The sequence below is a fragment of the Typopeltis vanoorti genome, chromosome 21 (assembly GCF_054136105.1).
Source record: "Typopeltis vanoorti isolate ZY-2024b chromosome 21, IOZ_Tvanoo_1.0, whole genome shotgun sequence".
Classification (NCBI taxonomy): Eukaryota; Metazoa; Arthropoda; class Arachnida; order Uropygi; family Thelyphonidae; genus Typopeltis; species Typopeltis vanoorti.
The window spans coordinates 48,495,452-48,515,926 of record NC_143569.1 but is presented as its reverse complement, the minus strand read 5'-3'; the positions used below and the strand labels follow the sequence as shown (position 1 = coordinate 48,515,926).

At 35.0% G+C, this 20,475-nt stretch overlaps 1 protein-coding gene across 1 annotated transcript in view; it reads left to right on the top strand.

Annotated features, from left to right (window-relative positions):
- Positions 1-20,475, top strand: part of LOC150094835 (mannose-P-dolichol utilization defect 1 protein homolog) — a 358,034-nt gene that overhangs the window by 14,811 nt on the left and 322,748 nt on the right. The window contains exon 2 of the mRNA XM_090411360.1: positions 13,621-13,686. Within this exon, the coding sequence (XP_090267486.1) occupies positions 13,621-13,686 (66 nt within the window). The remainder of the gene's footprint in view (positions 1-13,620; positions 13,687-20,475) is intronic.

The window sequence follows — 20,475 nt, the reverse complement described above, 5'->3', positions numbered from 1 at the left end:
CCTCTTTCTTGCCATGTAACAAAAGAACTGTTTGTGAGTTCTTTTAGCCTGGTCAGCTCGATTCTTCCCATAATCTGATTTTAACTTCCTTTCCATGATACTTACCTTTCTCCTTATGTACTCTCCACAGCATTTTCTTCTTCTGCAGCTCGTGCTTAATAATATTACTCATCTATCTATCTATCTCCTACCTAATTAACCCTCCTTACCTTAGGTATACAATTTAATATTGCTTCCTCTAGATCAGCGCTTACCAAACTGTGGGCCGTGGCCCCCCTTGGGGGCCATAGGTTTTGTTGAGGGGGGAATAATGAAAACAAATTTAAAATGTTTTAAGACTAAGTAGATATTTTTTTATTTTAAAAGAAACGTATTTAACTTTTATTATTTATTATTTCTTTTTTGTTATTTTTTATATTTTAATGGAAAAATTCACACATTGGTGTTGGTTCACAAACTTTGCTTCCTGCATATTTCGGCGCTTAATGAATATTAATAAATATTGCTTATTCATATGTTTCATTTCAAAGCAGTGGTTAATTGTATTTTTTTCGAATGCTCTCCAGGGAAGCTCCAAATCTTCCTGTCCCTTTCATCACGCGTTTGTAATCAGGGACTGTTGATATTGACTTTATATACATATCAAAACTCATTTTATATTATCACTGTCATCCCAGCTAGTTTTCTGTTACCAATAAAAGTTTCCCATATACTTCACACATGAAAAAATCTTAAACAAGTTCATGTGGGGAGATAGTAACTCGCTTGCAGTGGTAAACAACATGCCCTCCCTAACAGCCACTATTCTGCAGAAGCAATAAAAACAAGTACTTTTATTATGCCAGTGAATAAGGTATGAGCAGTCTGTGTAATATATTTCTCAAGAAATAGTGCAATTAGAGGCAATAGGGATAAAAACATTAGGGATAAAAAATTAGGTCAAGGGTGCAGTCAACTTTTTGCATATTGCTTAAAAAAATACATGGTGATGTATCATTTATTCCCACAGCCTTGTTAACATCTAGCCTGCTCAACATTTCATATACCTAGTTCTTTCACTGTTAATTCCCTCTGGCACTTGCTTCCCCTTCTGGATGTTGCACAGCATCACTCACACAAGTATGATATACACCAACATCCCTTGCCAGGGCCACTTTGCTATCATAATCATCTGCAGTATGACCCTTCCATAATTATTCTTCCTCTTGCTTACCTTATAGTGAGATTAATGGTCTGGAATTTTATTTGGCTTTTAATGCTAATCTCCACCTTCACATATCCACTCATGCTGTGCTTTCATTTTTTTTTTACTATGCTTGTCACTCCTACTCTGCATACTCCCTCTCCATGTGCATGTGATTACCAGGCCCGTTTCTATATTTTGCGGAGCCACTGAAAGTTAGTAACATTTATGGAAATTTGAAATGGAAGAATATCTTGTTAATTAATTAAATCCAATATGAAAAAAAAAACAAGTATGCTCTTTAGCATCAATTTAAGTAAAGGGAAAAAATTAGTTATAAAATAAATGCGTTTGTATGTACATGATATATTATTTTATTATGTAAGTACACATTATTATATAAATACGCCTGAACAATGATTTATTTAATAATATAAAATAATAATATAAAAATATGAAAAAAATATCCATTTTTACTATAAAGAATGAAATATATGTATATGAACTTATAAGATTTAAAAGAAATCTTAATATATTAAATTTTATTTAACCTAATGCACTTATCAATAAAATCATTTATAACGCTATCAAAATTCAAATTGTTTTGCAATTTCATGCTTTATAGATGTTATTGCCAGAGACAACAAATGTACTTGATTCATAGAAGATCGCAAATAGGTTTTTATTAATTTTAATAAAAATTAAAATTAAAAGACTGTAACTGGACTGGTCAATAATATTTTAAATATCCTGGTAATATTTGGATAAATATCCGACTAATTATTTGCAATTATGAATTTTAAAATATTAATGGGTGCATCTTCTGGAACAATATTTCTAAAAATAATTAATTCATTGTAAAATTCAGATTCAACAATATTTGTATTTAATTTTTGATACAGCTGTTTGCAGCAAAATTTTAATTCATTTTCTGTCATTTTTCTTATTAATTTCATATCATAAAGAAATCCAAACGATTTTCCGTTAATTTCATACAATTCAAATCTGTTTTGATGGATTGTAGAGCAGTATCTAAAATTACAAAAAAGAAATTTATCCTAAAATTATTTTTATCACCTATGTGTGATTCATCAGGCGTTTCATAATCAAAAAATACTTTTCTTCGAGTATGTCGAAGAAAAGTATTTTTTGAAGACTTTCTTTAAATTTAATTTCTATTTCTAATAGATTTGAGAGTTCTTTAGCAATCTCAAAACAGCTATCAAATCCTGATATTCTCTGCTCTTCAAAGTACTGCACTAACTCTTTAATATGCTTAGTTGCTACGTCTATAGAAATTTTTGCATTTTGTAATACTTTACTTACTAAATTAACTTTTGACCATAATATCATAACCTACAGGCAAGTTAGGATAATTATCGGTTTTACAAGGTAAGCTTCGCTCAGATTTCCTTGCTCAAAAAATGTCACATCGCGAAAGTTATTCCTACGTTTGCTAGATTTAGAGAAACTATTCGGTCACCTGGAGCTCATGTAATTTATATTCGCATTGATACAGAACCAACTTCAAGCGACTAAGAAAGATTTAGCATCTAATATTCAGTCTATTTTAGATCTTAACAGAAGGATTTCAGCTACCCTGGTTGACGAATTACTGGATATCGTTCTACATGTTTCTAAATAATCTTTAGCCCCTTTCTTATGAAAGACATTCTGGCAGACTGATGCAAAAATACGACTCTTTATACTTAAACAAAAAAATTACTTTTTGACAACACTCCTACTAATAAATGGATTGTGAATGTTTCTCGACTCTGTTGTCTGATGCTGAAACTAGTGTATTAGCTAACGGCCACGACTTTGCTGTGGTACCTAAATGTGTCCCATATCTTGATTTTTTGCATAACATTGAATGCAATCTATTGGGACTTTCCAATGAAGATGCTAATAAACTACGCTTTAAAGTTTCTGCTTCACTTTTTAAAAGCAAATTACTCTTCAGTGCTGCACTGGGGGGGGGGCTCTTTCTCCAATAAGAAAAAAGGAAAAAAAACACTAGAAAATTTTCCAAAAATCTTTTCCTAATTAAATAAAATTTTTTTATTTATGTTGTGTCCAGTCTTCTATTTCTGTACTACTTGTGAATTTGCGGTCACATAAGATAGGAATACCCTATAGCTCTTGGGAATCATGGCCGCTGTGAAAGCAAGGCGAACGAGTTAGTGCTCGGGCAGACCGAGCACCACTACATTTGCCTGAGCTGGGCCAGAGGTTACGGGTTTCATGTATTGGCGATCACTGCAGATACTCAGTCATAGGTGGTGTGCAATGCATAGTGTCTATTCTCAAATCATCTACTCAATTTGACCCCCCCACACACACACACCACCACCAAGATTATATTCTGAGTGCGCCACTGAATTACTTCCATTTAATTTATTTAGTGCGAAACCCGTGCACTGTTTTCATTAAGACAAAAGAACAATATATCTATTTCGAAGCAGATAAAGGAAAAGTGGTAGTGGTAATGGATAAGGCCAACTATAAGAGGAAGATAGACTGCCTTTTACAGGATGCCTCCACCTATCAAGAAATTAGTTATAACCTTAGAAAAACGCAAATTGAACAAGTAAATATTGCACAGATAAATATTACACACTATAGGATAGTGTCCTACATATCTTTTAAAAACATTTTAAAAATCGTTGAATTTTGCTTATGTCTCCCTGGATCTAATGTTCCCACAGAATGAGTATTGTATTTTCATTAGTGAATAATATGTGAACCAGTGGGAAAAAAAACAATTTAAAATTGAAACATTGAAAGCATGCATTTATACCAAATGCAACTTTGACATGAATTGTATACAGTTTTATGAATTTTTAAAACACAAACCTAACCTGATTTATTAAAAAGGTTCATTCTCCTGAAAAGCATCAGAATTAAATTTTTTAAAGTAATAATATGATTGTTTAAAATGCTATGCATATGCTTATATTTTATAATGGAATGATCATCAAGTCAATATGTCCAATGTTTATAAGGACTTGCTTTCTATTGAATCACTTGTTGATGTGACTTTAGCATGTGAAGGATTAAGTTTAAAAGCTCACAAAATAGTGCTTGCAGCATGTAGTCCCCTGTTTCAAACTTTGTTTGTGGAAAATCCATGTAAGCATTCTATTGTAATTATGAAAGATATAGAATATGCAGATTTAAAATTGGTTGTGGATTTTATGTATAGTGGCAAAGTTAGTATATCTCATGAACGTTTGCCTGAACTTTTGAAAATTGCCCAAATGCTTAAGGTGAACAGCCTTACACAACTCATAGGCATTAATTGCCAAGACTGTAAGGAGGATCAAATTTCATCGCTAATGGATAAAAAGGAATCATCATATGTTGAAGAAGATACTACTTTGTTGCCTGCTGCCTTGTTGGAGGAGTCTGTGTTTGGTGGCGGGGAACAACAGATAATATCTTCAGAGTCAGAAGAAGCTGTTCATGCTTTGTCAATAGATAAAGCTAGTGGATCTTGTTATGCAGATTGGGTGAAAAGTTATCGTTACAGGCCCAGCCACGAATTCTAGTACCGATTCCTTTGACAGATCTGCGGCGAGGAATTGTGCTGCAAGAGAACAAGTACGGTTCTATTAGGAAGAGAAAGAAGGTAAACAAAAAGAAAAACCTTGATGGTAAAAAGAAGAGGACCTCCAGGTCTAGGGATGCCATTTTAGATGTAGGTAAGACTGATTGTGCACAAGGAATTACTGAGTCAGTGTCTAGCAAAAAGAAAAACATTGATGATAAAAAGTAGATGACCTCCAGGCCTAAGGATGCTATTTTAGATGTTGATGAGACTGATTGTGCACAAGGAATTTCAGAGTCAACGTCTAGCAGTGCAAAGGACTGTAGCGAATGCAAACAAAATTTGACAAATGGAGTAACTGTTAGTGCATCTCTTTTTTCTGGTCCACCAGTACTCAAGGATATGGTGTTTAGAAACAACGTTAATGCTATGTTTGTTTAATGTATGCCACAGGTTTTCAGAAAAACATGTGGTATGAAGTTAAGGAGGATTTATATATGTGAGAAATGTAAACTAATTGAAGAAATGATATGTGAAAACATAAGCCAGAATGTGCATGTAAATGTGAATGATTCTGTGATGAGTGAAGAACGGAAGTGCAGTAATGAGATTTTAGGGAGATTTAGGGTGCTCTGGAGCTCACCGCAAATGGCACAGAATGAGGTTGGGGTTTTGGATAAGAGAATGGAAAGGATGAAATCAGTAGAGATGGATAGACAGAGAAAGGTTAAGAAAATAATAATAGAGGGTTCAATGATTCGTAGAATAAATACTGGAGATGTCTTTAAAGAATGTTGGCCGGAAGGTACGGTAGTGTGTGTAACTAGAGCTGTAAAGAGAGGTGATAGTGTAGATGAAATGATTTTAACAGTTGGGATGAATGATTTGGGAAACACCATGAATCGTGTGGCAAGTGATTTAAGGGAGATGTTAGAGATTGCTAGATTTAAGAGTAAGAGTGTTAGAATTGTCAGTGTGTTGCTCAGATATGATAGTTGAGAAATGAGAAGGGCAGAGATGATGAATGAAATGTTAGCTAGGATGTGTAGGAAAAGAGGGATGGGATATGTGGATATATGGGAGGAGTTTTATTGGAGAAAAGAATTATATGCCGAAGATGGTCTGCATTTGAATAAGTACGGGAGTAAGCTTTTACAGAAGTTATTGTTTAACGAACATATGGGGGTTTTAGACCAGGGAAACAAGAGTTATTAGAAGGGGAGGGTATGAGGATGCTTGTCGGAAATATTGACAGGAAAGTAGAATTAGCTGTAAATAGTACTAAGGTCAATAATAACTATGATATGGGGAATCATTGTACTCAGAATTTTAATGGTAACTTTCCCCCCATAATCACACAGTGTGTGATTATGGGGGGAAAGGAGTATTGCAGTTTATGTATACTAATGCCTGAAGTATTTGGAATAAGTATGATGAATTTTTGTCATTACTTAGTTCTACTTGGCCAAAAATTATAGGAATTAGTGAGACTTGGTTAACTAAGAATCATTTAGTCATAGGGATTGAAATGTAAGGGAAATGTAAATAGACTTGGCTATTTAATTCTTCAGAAAGAATAGAGAGGACAGAATGGGGGGGGGGAGTTTTACTAATGATAGACGAAGTGTTAAAGCCAAAAATGGTAGAAGTGCCTGAAGGTGACAGGTGCAGAGGGAAGTTCATTTGAGACTGTTTGGTGTGAGATAGAAATCAACAGAATGAAATATGTAATTGGTTGCTGCTATAATCCAAGGGGTATAAGCAGTGGTGAGCTATAAGGGGCTCGTGCGAGCCTTTTGTTAAATTTTTCTCAAATTTGCAAGCCTCTTGTTCTTCTTGTTTACTTTTTTATTTTTTCAAAAAAAAAAAAAAATTTTTTTTTTTGAAACATATTAAGTGACAAACTCATACGGTAACCTAAAAAATTTGTCTATTCGGCAGTGTATAGATTATTTGGAATTATTGTTTCAACTCTATAACGAATGCACCCAAGTTTGAAAATAAAATAAGTGCATGTGCTATCTTTATCCTTCTCCCTTCTGGTAACCAATCGTATGGTAAAAGTATAAAAGATTATAAAAGATTTCATTCTTATTATAACAGATGATTGTGTGCAAATATTTCATGTTTAGATCATGAAATATTTGTTTAAAAATGATAGCCTTTACAGGTTGGTTGTCCTCTCATATGTTTTGATTGGCATTTGTACACAAGCTGTATTAATAAAAGTTTTGTGTGAAATACGGCTTTTTTTGCTCGACGATGCAAGCCCTTTGTTAAAATTTCATAGCTCTCCACTCAGTATAAGGGAAAATGTAGATGGTATGCATTGGCAAATTAGTAAGATGAGTGGAGGACATCTAATTATTATGGGTGATTTTAACTATGGGGACATAGATTGGGAGAAGGAATGGTCTCAAGGAACAAAGGAATTGGAGTTTATACAATTATTAAGAGATAACTACCTGAGGCAGCATGTAATGGAAGGGACAAGAGATTTGAGAGTGTTAGATCTGATTATAGCATCGGAGAACATATCAGTAAGTAATTTAGATGCACTGTCTCCACTTGGGGAAAGTGATCATGTAGTCTTGACTTGGGAGATTGTATTATGTGTTGAGTATTCTGTTAAGAAGGGTTATATGTGGAATTACAAGGCTGGTGATTATGGCAAGCTGAGAAGTCAGCTTTCAAAAGTGCTATGGCATGAGAATTTTAAGGGGAGAGATGTTGATGGTGATTGGAGATTATCAAGGAGTATTTAATGAAAACTGTATCTGACTGTATTCCAAGAGTCAGGAGGAGGAATCAGGTAGGTGTAAGATGGATGAATAATATTATTAAGCGAGAGTTGCAGATAAAGAGAAAGTTGTGGTATAAGTATAAAGAAAAAAGGTGATGAGCATTCCCATGAGCAGTACAAGATAGAGGCAAGAAGGGTAACTTTGGCCTTCCTAACTGCATAGTAAGGAAGGCCAAAGCTAATTATGAGAGGAAGCTAGCTGATGAGGCTAAAAAATATCCTAAGGAGTTCTTTTGCTATGTGGCAAGTAAAAGGAGGAATAGCTTTGGAAGGATGACTTTAAAATGTGTTGATGGTAAGGAAATTACAGAAGTTAATCAAATAGTGGAGTTGCTTAGTGATCATTTTGCAAAAGTGTACCATCTGGATTGTGATATTGCAGTGCTGGACGTGTCATTGACTGATGAGAGTCTAGTGATAGAAGAAATTGAGGTGCTTAGTATATTACAGAACCTTAATGCTAACACTGCCATTGGGTTAGATGGCATATCGGCCCATGTTTTAAGGGAATGCGCAAGAGAATTAGCACCACCTCTAACTTGGCTGTTTAATTTAAGCCTCAGTTCTGTCCATTTAAGTCCCAATTGAGTGGAAAGAGGGGAAAATTATTCCACTACATAAGGGGGGGGGGATCCAGGACTGAGGTAGCAAATTATAGACCAATCAGTATATCGGGAGTGGTGGTTAAGGTTCTGGAGAAATTGATAAAAATTAGAATTCAGGACTGGGTGGACAGCAATATGATACTTTATAAGGGGCAACATAGTTTTGCGAAGGGTAGATCTTGCCTTAGCAATTTGCTCACCTTCTATAATGAAGTAACAATGGAGTTGGATAAAGGAAATCCTTTTTCAGTGATCCTGTTGGATCACTGAAAAAGGATCTTGTTAAATGCCTTTGCAAAGGCATTTAACAAGATTCCGCATGGAACTCTGTTGCATAATTTGGAGCAAATGGGTATGGATCTGAGGCTAGTGGATAAATATCAAAGAGTAGTTTATGGTGGAATGGAGTCCAGTAGAAGGCAGGTAACTAGCGGTGTGCCTCAGGGTCCAGTGCTTGGTCCTCTATTATTTAAATTGTATATCAATGGTATTGGGAATATTTGAAAGGAGATATCCACTTGTTTGCTGATGGCGCAAAATTGGGAAGAGGAGCGATACTTAATTCAGATGATGTGGATATCTTAAATAGGCTGACGGTTTGGGCTAAACTAAATGGCTGCCAGTTTAATGTGGCCAAGTGTAAGGTGATGCACTTCGGAAGGATGAGATCATGCTGTTTGCTATATTAATGGAACTGAACTGCAAGAAGTTGATGAGGATAAGGACTTGATAGTTATTGTGAACAGAGAACTTAAGTTTCGAGGGCATATTGTAAAGGTTGCCAAAACTTCATATCAGATTACATGATTATTGAAGAACACTGAAAGCAGGGATAAGGAAGTGATTGTCCCACTTTATAAAGCATTAATAAAACCTCATTTGGACTATTGTGCCCAGATCTGGTTACCTGGATTTCTTGGTGATGTGGAAATGGTGGAGAGGATTCAGAGGCGGGTTACGAAAATTGTTGCAAGCCTGTGGAATGTGTCCAACGAGGACAGATTGAAGGTCATGTGGGCTAGTTGATAGACATTGGAGAGGAGATATGATAGAGGCATATAAATTATTAAAAGGGTTTTATAGGATTGATACTGATAACTTTTTTAAGACCAGTGCAGGAAGGGATAGAATGTGGGATCATCTCTGATAATTGTGTAAGAGTGTGGTTAACAAGGGTGTTATGATTAGGACTAGATTTTTTGATTGGATGGTTGTAAATGGGTGGAATGCATTGCCAGAGGTGGTTGTGAATGCTTCATCTGTGAATGAGTTTAAGGGGAAGTATGACAGGTATTGTGTGAATAACGGTTAGTATGTCAATGTTGGGTCTCCCACGATGAGTCTTTTGACTCCATGGAGGCACCTTATACAATAATAATAATAAACATTATAAAGCTTTTTAGTTTTAGTGAAACAAATAAATGCAACTTGCATTTTTTTTATTATGAAACAATTTCTGATTTGTCCTTTATTTTCTCCAAACAAATATGATTACTATATATAGACAAGTTGAAGGTACTGCCATGGGTAGCCCTCTGTCTCCACTTATACAAACTATTGTTTGAACCATCTGAAAGTCACCATGTTCTCATCCATTCATTCCCAACCCTCTCACTGGTTTCGTTATGTTGATGATGTCTTTGCTGTTTGACCTCATTCTGAAAATGAACTTACCATTTTCCTACAAAGATCAATAACCTTCACCTACACATTCTGTTCACCATGGAAAAAGAAAAGCTGGTAGGTTACCATTCTTGGACATCCTTCTTACGTGCACAACCTCTGGTAATTTATCAACCAGTGTTTATCAAAAACCTACTTTTACTGGCAGATACATTCATCAAATGTCCTCGTCACACCTCTCAACAAATTGATGTTATCAAGTATTAATTAATAGAGTGTATAAGGTGTGCTCCTCTCCTTCAAACTTACAACAAGAACTTCTCACTATCAAAACGTTGATGGAATTTAATGGTTACAACAGGGCTTTATTTCAGCCAGAATGGTACAGAACGCATTCCGGTAAACCTTTAGGACTTTAATGGTCGCTAAACACATTTTATAAGTATTTCAAAACTAAGACTGCCTCCATTTTAAATTCTCAGTTATGGTCATTGACAACGTAAATCAATGGTCATCTTGTGTTGTTGACACTGAACCTTGAAGATCGAAGTTTTCGATTAGAATCAATAGTCGGCCAGAAGTTATAGTAGTTAAGTGGAACAAGCAGGCGTTCTCTACGCAAGTAGTCACACTTTTACAACATGGGTAAGTGAGGTTAACGTGTTTCATCGAAGTTTTACCAGTTTTACACGACAAATAGTAAAATTACACAATTTTTCTCTTCCGCTCCCGCAATTAAAAAGTTAAAGCTTGAGAACAGTAATTGTAGTGATAGTGATGGGACAAAAACAGATCCGATGGACAGTGATACAAAAACTGGAGGGATAAAATACGTTGCTGCTACGGTTGCTACAACCACGAGTACGATGAGTAAAGACTACCAAGAAGATCTGCCCGACTGTTGATGGAGAGCAAATGACTTCACTATGTAAAAAAATTCACAATCATAAGAACAGTTCATCCCACATTGCTGCCACTGAAATTATAGAATCTGCAAAAGAATGAAAACAGGAGGTAGCTTATTCAAAAGCATTTGAACATGAGAAAGAAGTCACTTGTAGAATCTTCACAACAGCATATAAAGTTGCAAAGAAAACCCAGGCTTTCAATGACTTTGAATCAGAAATTGACCCCCACTAATTGAATAGCAGTGGCATACGTCGAATTCTACAAATGCTTGTATGAATATAACAAACCATATTGAAACTGAATTGAAAAAAATCCTTTTTAAAAAAAATAATAGAGTCAAATTGTGTGATTTCCCATTTGATTGACAAAAGCACCCCTATTAGCCAGTTGTCATCCTTAATAATATATGTATGCACAATGCTACCTCATATGGAGCAACACACAAATATTTTTATTGACATTGTAGAGTTAGAAAATGTATCCGCACAAGGTATTTTTTAAAATTTGATGAATACCCTTAATGAATTGGGGTTTCGTGATGATTATTTGAAGAAAAATCTTGTTGTCATTGCTTGTGATGGAACAGCTAGGTATGAGAAAAGGAGTAGTGGATTTGATTAAGGAATGTTATCCTCACATTTGGCTTTGGCATTGTGCCCACCATAGACTCGAGCTCTCTGTTGGTGATGTAAAAAATACCTCCTAGAACAAATCAACCACTTCAAGTCATTTCTTGACAAACTTTACTGTTTCTATCACCAGTCATCCAAAAATGTCAGAGAACTAGACAAAGTAGTTGAAGATCTTGACAAGGAAATCTTTAAAATTGGAAGAGTTTTAAGTACACGTTGGGTGGCTTCTAGTTTTATAAGTATTTCCGCAGTGTGGAAAGATTATGAAGTACTTGTGGCTCATTTTACAGCAGCAAAACAAGATGAAAACAGAAAAAAGTCTGAAAGTGTAATGTATGAAGGCTTTTTGAAGAAAATAACAAGTGTTAATTTTTGTTTTGGATCTTGGATTGATGTGTGATGCTCTCCAAGAATTGTCAGAGCTTAGTGTTGAACTGCAAGCAAGGGATATTACACTCTACAAAGCTCATAGCAGTATATCAAGGCTTGAAAGTCAATGGCAGGCCTTTTATCGTGAAGCTGTACAAGCAGTTGAAAATCTGAACTTTAAAGGAGTGACTTTGGAGAAGAGGATAACCAGTCGATCAACGAATGTGAATCGTTCTCTTAATCTTACAAAATTTTATGACTGCTTGAAACAACGAATGGAAAATCGCCTTCTATCTGCAGAAGAGATGCAAATTCCTGGATGGACAAAAGTGTTGTATCCAGAATGTTGGCTAGACGGTGCTGAAAGGTATGTTACTTTCGGCGAGTGAGTCGAATCACTGAAGTGGAGAGTGTGTGTAAGAGATTAAGAATTTCAGAACGACAGGTTGTTAGAGGTTTTCGTGAATTCCTGACAGAGAAGAAAATGCCTGCTGCACTATTGTGGTTAATAAACACTAGCAACAGCATCCCCATTTCTACTGTGTAGCTTTTCCCAGATGAACTTGATTATCACACTGAAAAGAGCTTCTCTACAAATGAAGACCGTGAGTACACTATGTTCATCAAGCTGGTTGGGCCTCCTCTGCCTGTTTTTCAGTGCTTACCATACATTAATTCCTGGTTCCTGAAAGGCAGACATCTAGCAACAGACACAAAGAGTAAGGAACGAACTCTTGAAAATGGCAACACCAGCATGATGAGCCCAATTTGGAAGCTATTGTGATTGCTTTAATGTTTAATGTTTTATTTCCATTTGATATATATATAATATCCATTTGTCAAAAGTAAAAGAACTGGAGCTTCCAAGGCCTGGTATGTTTAGATTTTCTTGTGTTATGAGATGAGATGGTAGAGTTCTGGTAAACTTATATTTAGAAAAAAAAGCCCTGGTTAACTGTAATCAAATCCAGCAGATAATTGACTCCTATGTTCCAACACCTCAGGATTCTTCAACAGGCTGCATGGTCCCAATCCTTTATATTTCTGGCATCTCTGAACCGATTGGTAGAATTTTGAAGAAGTATCCCACATATTTTCCTATCAACAAAATTTGTCATCTATTGCCATCCACAAAAGACAAACTGTCACCTCTATCATTAGCTGATGTTTACCAGATACCTCCTGAATGTAATCTAACATACTTTGGGTAAACAGGCCATTCTGTGAAAAAAATAATTAAAGAACATTAATATTATATCGAATACATGAAACCTCAAAGTCTGCTCTAGCATGACATAATATTGATACTAAACACAGTATCCAGTGGGATGAAGCTCATCTTCTCCATATAAGCAGGTTTAAATATAAACGCCTTTTCAAAGAAAGTGGCAAAACCCTTTTACATTGGCCAAATCTGAATCGGAATGATTCTCTCTTCCCCCCCCCCCAAAAAAAGTTTGGGAGATTCTTATCTTATGTAACCATCAAAAATAGGTTTTAATAATATTTTAAATATTATTTATTAATATTAATTTCTAGCAGGCAGCAACAGTTTTTAATGGTAAACCACCAACTGCTGTATGTACCTTGTATTCCTGTTCCTTTGATTTGCTTGTTTCTACACACTGATGATGTAGTGTTATTTTCTGTACAAAATATCTGTACTTTGATTTAATTAAAGTTAATTACTGTGGTTATCATGTAATTTATTGTTTATAGTGCCACAGGTGCCTTTAAAGATTATACATATTTTATAATCTGCTTAAATGTACCATACTTAAATTCATTCATTGTCTGGAGACAATGAGACCAGACACAGCATTAGATGTAGCAGATATCCTTTGATAAGTGTGTGACTGCATGGAGGCCAGATAATAATAATTGTATTGTTGTATACTTATTGTAATAATTGTATACTTATGGATCCTGTCATTCTTTTTATGCAGTTGAATGTCTAAAACATGCTATCAGCAAAGCTTTGGGAACAGGTATTATTATTGGATCAACATTGGGTGAGCATAATTATTTATTCTGTTCAATATATTTAGTAATTATTTTTAATTAATTAAACTTACTCTAGAGTTTTCTTGTAATTATAACTTTTTTAAAAAAAAATGATTAATAAAAAAAAAGTTATGCTGTTATGTTTCAAATGAGACTACCACAAGTAAACTCAGATAAGCGACCTTTGTTTTGCCATTTTCATAAGTGAAGGCTTCTTGAATGAATAGTACAACTAACTTGATGCATTGTTGCAGCCCTCTCTACTAACTTTGTAATTTTGTAATACTGCTGGAATGTACATTTTTCTTCTTACTAATATATGAGATCATCAGTTCTTAAACTGAGGATCTCATAAAATAAAAATCAAATAAAGGAATAAATGACCTTCTAAAGTAATTTACTTTTATTCTTTTATTTGATTTTTTCCATTTCCTTTTTGAAAAAAATCATGTAATGTTTTTAATTGTTGAAAGTTTTTTTTCACTTGGTTATACTATAAATTAAAGATGCTAAGAAATTATATTCTTGGTTTCATATGTTATCCAAGCGCAAGCAAACAAAGTTTGCGTGTGAAGCAAACAACACACTTCACTCACAATCTTTGTTTGCTTGCACTTGGATAACAGATGAAACCAAGAATATAATTTCTCGGCTGGCATCTTTAATTTAATGTTTTTAATCGTTAACTATACTTTATTTTCTGTGTATATAATACTGTTGTATAATGTTAGTTAATTTCCTTGAAAAAATAGTGTTGTTATATTTAAGATCAAATTGGAAAGTTTGTGGTATTAGTACTATTGTTATTAATAATATTATTCTGTCAGCCAGTTAACTGACATTGAAGATTGAAAAATAAGGAAGGTTGCAGTTTTAATATGAGTAATTGCACAGCTGAAAATAGTCTTTCATCTTTCTACCTATTTCCTTCCTGTAAATCACCTGCAGGAAGGAAATAGGTAGAAAGGTACTTTTCTTTTAAGTAAAATTTTTATTATGTGCTAAATGAAAAAATATTATTTTACATCTGAAATAAATCTTTCAAACAAATATAATATACATAGTTCAATATTCTGCCTCTGCATTGCAGGATCTTCACCACATTTAGAGTCTGCAGTGATGATATCTAATAACATAGTTATGTTTTATATCGCATACTATTCACATGCTACATCATGTGCTTGTTATCTATTAGCTGACAAGTTCACAGACCAACGCTATCCTTTTGTTAATGTTATTTAACTTGTACCCCCCCCCCCCATTAATATTTTTTTCAGTTATATGGGGACTTTGTTTCCAGCTTACTAACTCCTAGTCATTTTTTTTATTTGCATAACTGAATATGGTATTATTTATTGTTCTGAGTGATAAAAGATCTTCACTAATTAAAAAAATTATAGCTGCTAATTATCAGCACTATTGCATTATTGTACAGTAAACTATTAGGAATTAATAACCTCTTCATAACTGAGTTGAAATGTATGGAGTAACATTTAATACAAAATACAGTGATATTTCAAAACTAATTATAATAAGTTTAGTTTAATCCTTTATCCAAATGTGAGCAAACAAAGTTTGCACACAAAGGTGCAAACTTTGTTTGCTCACACTTGGATAAAGGATTAAACTAAACTTATTATAGTCTAACCAGTGAAAAATAAACTCTCAAAACTAATTATTCAAAATATTTCTATATCAGAGAATCTCTATGGAGTCAAGAGACTCCATAGAGATAGTGTCTGCTCTAGGCATTACAAAGTATCTTACCACACTTTAAAATCAAATTATTCAATCAAATATTATTCACTGTCTTGATCACCAGTTCCAAGTGTAACCTTCAAGAATGGCCGTTCTTCCCTTTGAAAAATCTTTGCAGTTATCTATTTGGTAAATGCTTCTCAACAAGTATAAAAATAATTCAAGAAAATCATAAATTAGATATATTTTGTGCCTAACTATGACCATCATCAAAACCATCAAACCTCAGTCTTCTCATCTCTCCACCTCAGATCTGCCAGACTGCAGTTTAGATTCCTTTAATTTAGCCTTGTAGCCAGCACGAGTTTCAACATCTCTCCCTTAAAATCCAAGTGAACCAGATCTATGCACATTAGTCAGATGATCTAATCAGTGATCCTATATGATGTAACTTTCACATATATCAATATCCCTCTTGTCATTACCAGTCTACCATAGTATTGTCTTCATAACCTTTATAATACATCTTCTGAACTTCAATTCACTGTAACCTATCAATTGCTTTCCTTTCCTTTTCTATTTAGCCATCATATTAACACCATCCTTAGCTTTGTATCATCTGCAAACAACTGACTATCCCTTGACAATGGTTTCCAGTGTGGGGCCTCTAATCTAAACTTGTCCCCCACTAAAACCCTTCCTCTGGCTGTACTATATGAATTGCAAGTTTGGCTACACAACTACAACATGTTTTTAGTGCATTTAAACAGCTGAAATCCTAGAATAAAATTTACTTTAGTAATTGAAAACTAGCATTTACTATTTCTAGATAGATTAGTTACTAAACTCCCAGAGTTTCTAATGTACTTTCTACAGAAAACCAACTTATACTAATTGATATCTGAACCTCAGCATGCATAGATGGAGCCATTTGCTCAAATGACATTAAACTCCAAAAAGAATTGCAATACATATTTAACAGTTTCACAAATAATGGATACAATCCTAAAAAAAATAATTACTATTGCAGTTAGATTACTCCAAAACAGTAGTAGTTCCTTACATTAAAGAATCTGTGAAAACAAAATTAACAAAATAATCAGAAATACCAATTACAGACTTAAAAACTATTTATAAACCAATATTTGAAGTGGATTAGTGAATCATGTGCTCAACATCCCATATAAGGTTAGAAAAAATAAACTTTATCCCATCTTTTAAAATGGATAGGTAATTCTAGAAATCTGCTTATACTTTATAGACCACTCCTAATGTAAAACTTCAGAATATATAGGAGACTATCATCCTTCATTTAAATCAACAACAAAAAAAAAAAACAGCTACCTTTGGCTGTACTCATTTGAATACCTGTCTGACAATTTGTTTATTTGTTTGCTTTTGTTATCCTCATCCTCAAAAATGACTCAGTTACTTACTGTAACTTTGACTTAAATTTTTTCAGGAAATGACAACGTATACTAAAATATTAATTAAAAAAAAAAAAAAGAGTCCTAAAGGTGCCCTCTTAGCCCGCTAGGGGACACCTTTAGGACTCTAGGACCAATGCCAGTTGCCTTCTTCAGCCTCATTTGCTCGTTGTTAGTGCCTGCGTGCACATATCATAGTTTTTATGTTCCCAGAAGATAATAATTATGGTATGATGATACAACAGCCGTGAGTCCCCTTTACGGGGAGGTACAGCACCATCTCAATCCCCCCAAATTGTCATTTCCTGAAAAATTTAAAATCATCTATAACCAACATATAAGTTTATCTACAAGAATTACTGACTGTAAGCAAAATATTGGATTAACATCTTTACCTAATGTGTTGTTAATTAAGCCATCATTAACATATTTTTCCCTCCCAGAAATATGATCAACACACAGTTTAAACAAGTGCAATTGAGACTACAGAATTTTCTTTGTTTCTTTCAGCTTCTTTGATATTCTCCTTATACACAACTCTTTTACAGCTACCAATTGCTAATTCTTCCACCATTCATTGCATTGAATGTCAACTTGTCAATGCCTTTTGCATTAGTCCAAAATATTACATTATATGCATTTTTCTCATCATCTACTGTTGTAAAAATATATAAAAAAATGTGAGCAGATCTTTAATGAATTCATAATTCATGTTATTTCTCACCTCATCTTTAGTTTCTCAAACCTCATCCTTAATATGAACCTTTACCAGTTTTTCCAGAATTTTAACTGTTGTTAAAGAATGAAACATGGTGCATAATTTCATACTTGCATTTTCCACCATATTTGTGCAGCACTGTCTTATCCTCTTGCGGTCACAGATACTTTCATCAAACAACCATGTCAGCGGCACTCTGTTCCTTATCAGATTTACTTCAAACCATGGTGAAATTTCATTCAGTCCTGCTGCCTTGTTATAAAAGGTGTTCAAATAAAGTTAGCTAATCTCATATGGTAAAAGGGGCAAGATTTTCCCTCCCAGAAATTTGGATTTTTCATCCCACAAAACAGGTAAACCAGCTGGAAAACATACATACTTGAGTCGTAATTTAAACCTAAATCTTGTGTTTGTTGACATCCAGGGTATTTAATATTCCGACTCTCCATTGTTCCTCATCTCTGTAAATAAAACAACCTGTTTTCACCAGAATGAAAAACCCTTATAGAGCAATTATTAAATACTTCTGTTATGACATATGTACCATCCATCCATCAAAATCATTTCCTCATAATGATATCTGTTCTTGTTGTACACATAATGAAAGAACTTACATTTTCTCCTCTCTTCTCTCTCTCTCTCTCCCCCCGTCCACTATTCATCCATTTCATTCTGAGCCTCCATGTCCTTCTCACTCTCGATATATGAGGTGTGTTAGTCTCACCCCATATTCTAAGTTATTAGTTTATTTTTCTTATGATGTTTGTCTTGTTCCTAACATAAATGTTATATGCAATTCTTCTCATCCCCCCCCCCACACACACACACTATTCATCCATTTCGTGTCCGGACAATTCATCGTGTGAACTATTAAGGCTGAAAATGTTATTTGCTAGAAAATTGAAATGATATTGCATTGATACCAATATATGAAAAGTAAATGCAGTGCAAGATAAATTTCACAAAATATAATTTTATTATATATATCCATTAGTCCATGCGGTTAGCCGAGTAGCTGGTTGCTTCACAACCATATGCCTGTGAAAGGAGTGTCCTGGGTTCGATTTCTGTCACTGACATGAGGAGTTTAGGATCTTTCTCAGACATAGCCAAGTTAGCCGGTCTTAGGCGAGGACTGCAGGGTTTTTCTCTCCATTTATATGGGATTTTTCCTCCCACAAGCAGGCAAAACGGCCTTGATTACAGACATAGGATACACTAGGAGGCATAGGCCAACCACCTTATCCTCGTATAATGGTTGTGGTTATAAGAAATAGAAACTCTCAACACCATAAAGGTAAAAGAGGAATAGATCTATGTATTATTTATTTAGATTTTCATAATATTTTTTATTCTTATACAGTGAAAGTAATATTTTATTGATGGGTGAGTTTCCTAATTTCTGTTTCATCTTAAAATGGTATAAATATTCTTTTTTACTCTGATTCTACAGATTCTGTTGATCAAATATTAATATTTACAAAATTATAACTGCAACCATTATACGAGGATAAGGGTTGGCTCTATGCCTTCCAGTGTATCCTATGTCTGTAGAAAGTTTATCTTCTCAGGGCCGGTTTGCTATTTGCTTGGGGGAGGAAACACCCCACATAAACTGGAGAGAAAAACCCTGCAGTCCTCGCCCAAGACTGGCTAACTTGTCTATGTCTGAGAAAGATCCTACACTCCTCACATCAGTGACGGGAATCGAACCCAGGACACTCCTTTCCCAGGCATATGGTTGTGAAGCAACCAGCCACTCAGCTAACCGTGCAGACTAATACATAGATACGAGGTGGTATCAGAAAGTTTCGAGACTAGCTCTGTTTACAAGAAATTACTTTATTTATCTACGTTTACACACTATCACCTTGAAAATAGTTCCCTTGCATATCAATACAGCGCTCCCATCGTTCTTACCACTTCTGGAATGTGTCCTGGAAGTTTTATTTTCGAAGCATGTCGAGCACCTTCTGCGATTCGCACTGGATCTCCACAATGGTGTCAAAACGGTGACCTTTGAGCTGGATCTTCATCTTCAGGAAGAGGGCGAAGTCTGCAGGAGCCAAATCTGGCAAGTAGGGTGGGTGCGGAAGTCAGATCATGTTGTTTCTGGCGAGAAACTCGCGTGTGAGGAGAGCTCGGTGAAAGGTGCATTGTCGTTGTGGAGTATCCATTTTTTCGCGCACCACAGATCTGGTCACTTTCATCGAATGTCCTCCCTCAGACGCCTTAAAACCTGGCAGTAGAACTCGCTATTGACAGTCTGGACCCTGAGGATGAATTCTCGATGCACAATGCCGTGAATATCAAAAAAGACGATGAGTATGCACTTGGTCGAGCTGCGGACCTGCCTCACCTTTTTTGGTCATGGAGATGATGAGCTCTTCCACTGTGAAGACTGTTGCTTCGTCTCAGGATCGTACACCGAAGTTTTGTCACCGGTAATGATCCTCGAATTTCACGTTTTTTCAAACATGAATTTCACATTTGCTCTTTGTTCTAACTTGCTGTCCATGATGAAATCGCAGATGTGGTAACGCAGGTGGTCAGAATAGCATCAGTTATACAGCTCCCGATGTACACAGGATGATGTCTTTTGGCACACTGACTTATGAAGGTAGGTGCTCCCTGTGACTGTGCATGCAGCCTTGTGCTGCCATCTGTTGGATGTTATAAACCTAGTCTCGAAACTTTTTGATACCACCTCGTACATAATAAAATTATATTTTGTGAAATTTACCTTGCACTGCATTTACTTTTTTATATATTGGTATCAATGCAATTCATTTCAGTTTTCTAGAGAATAACATTTACAGCGAATTTTTTCAGCGATCAATAGTTTGCATGATGAATTTTCCTCGTGATGAGTTGTCCATGCAATGAATTTTCTGTGATGAATTGTCCGTTCGAAGAATTTTTGGCAGTGAATTGTCTATGAACCCATCCATTTC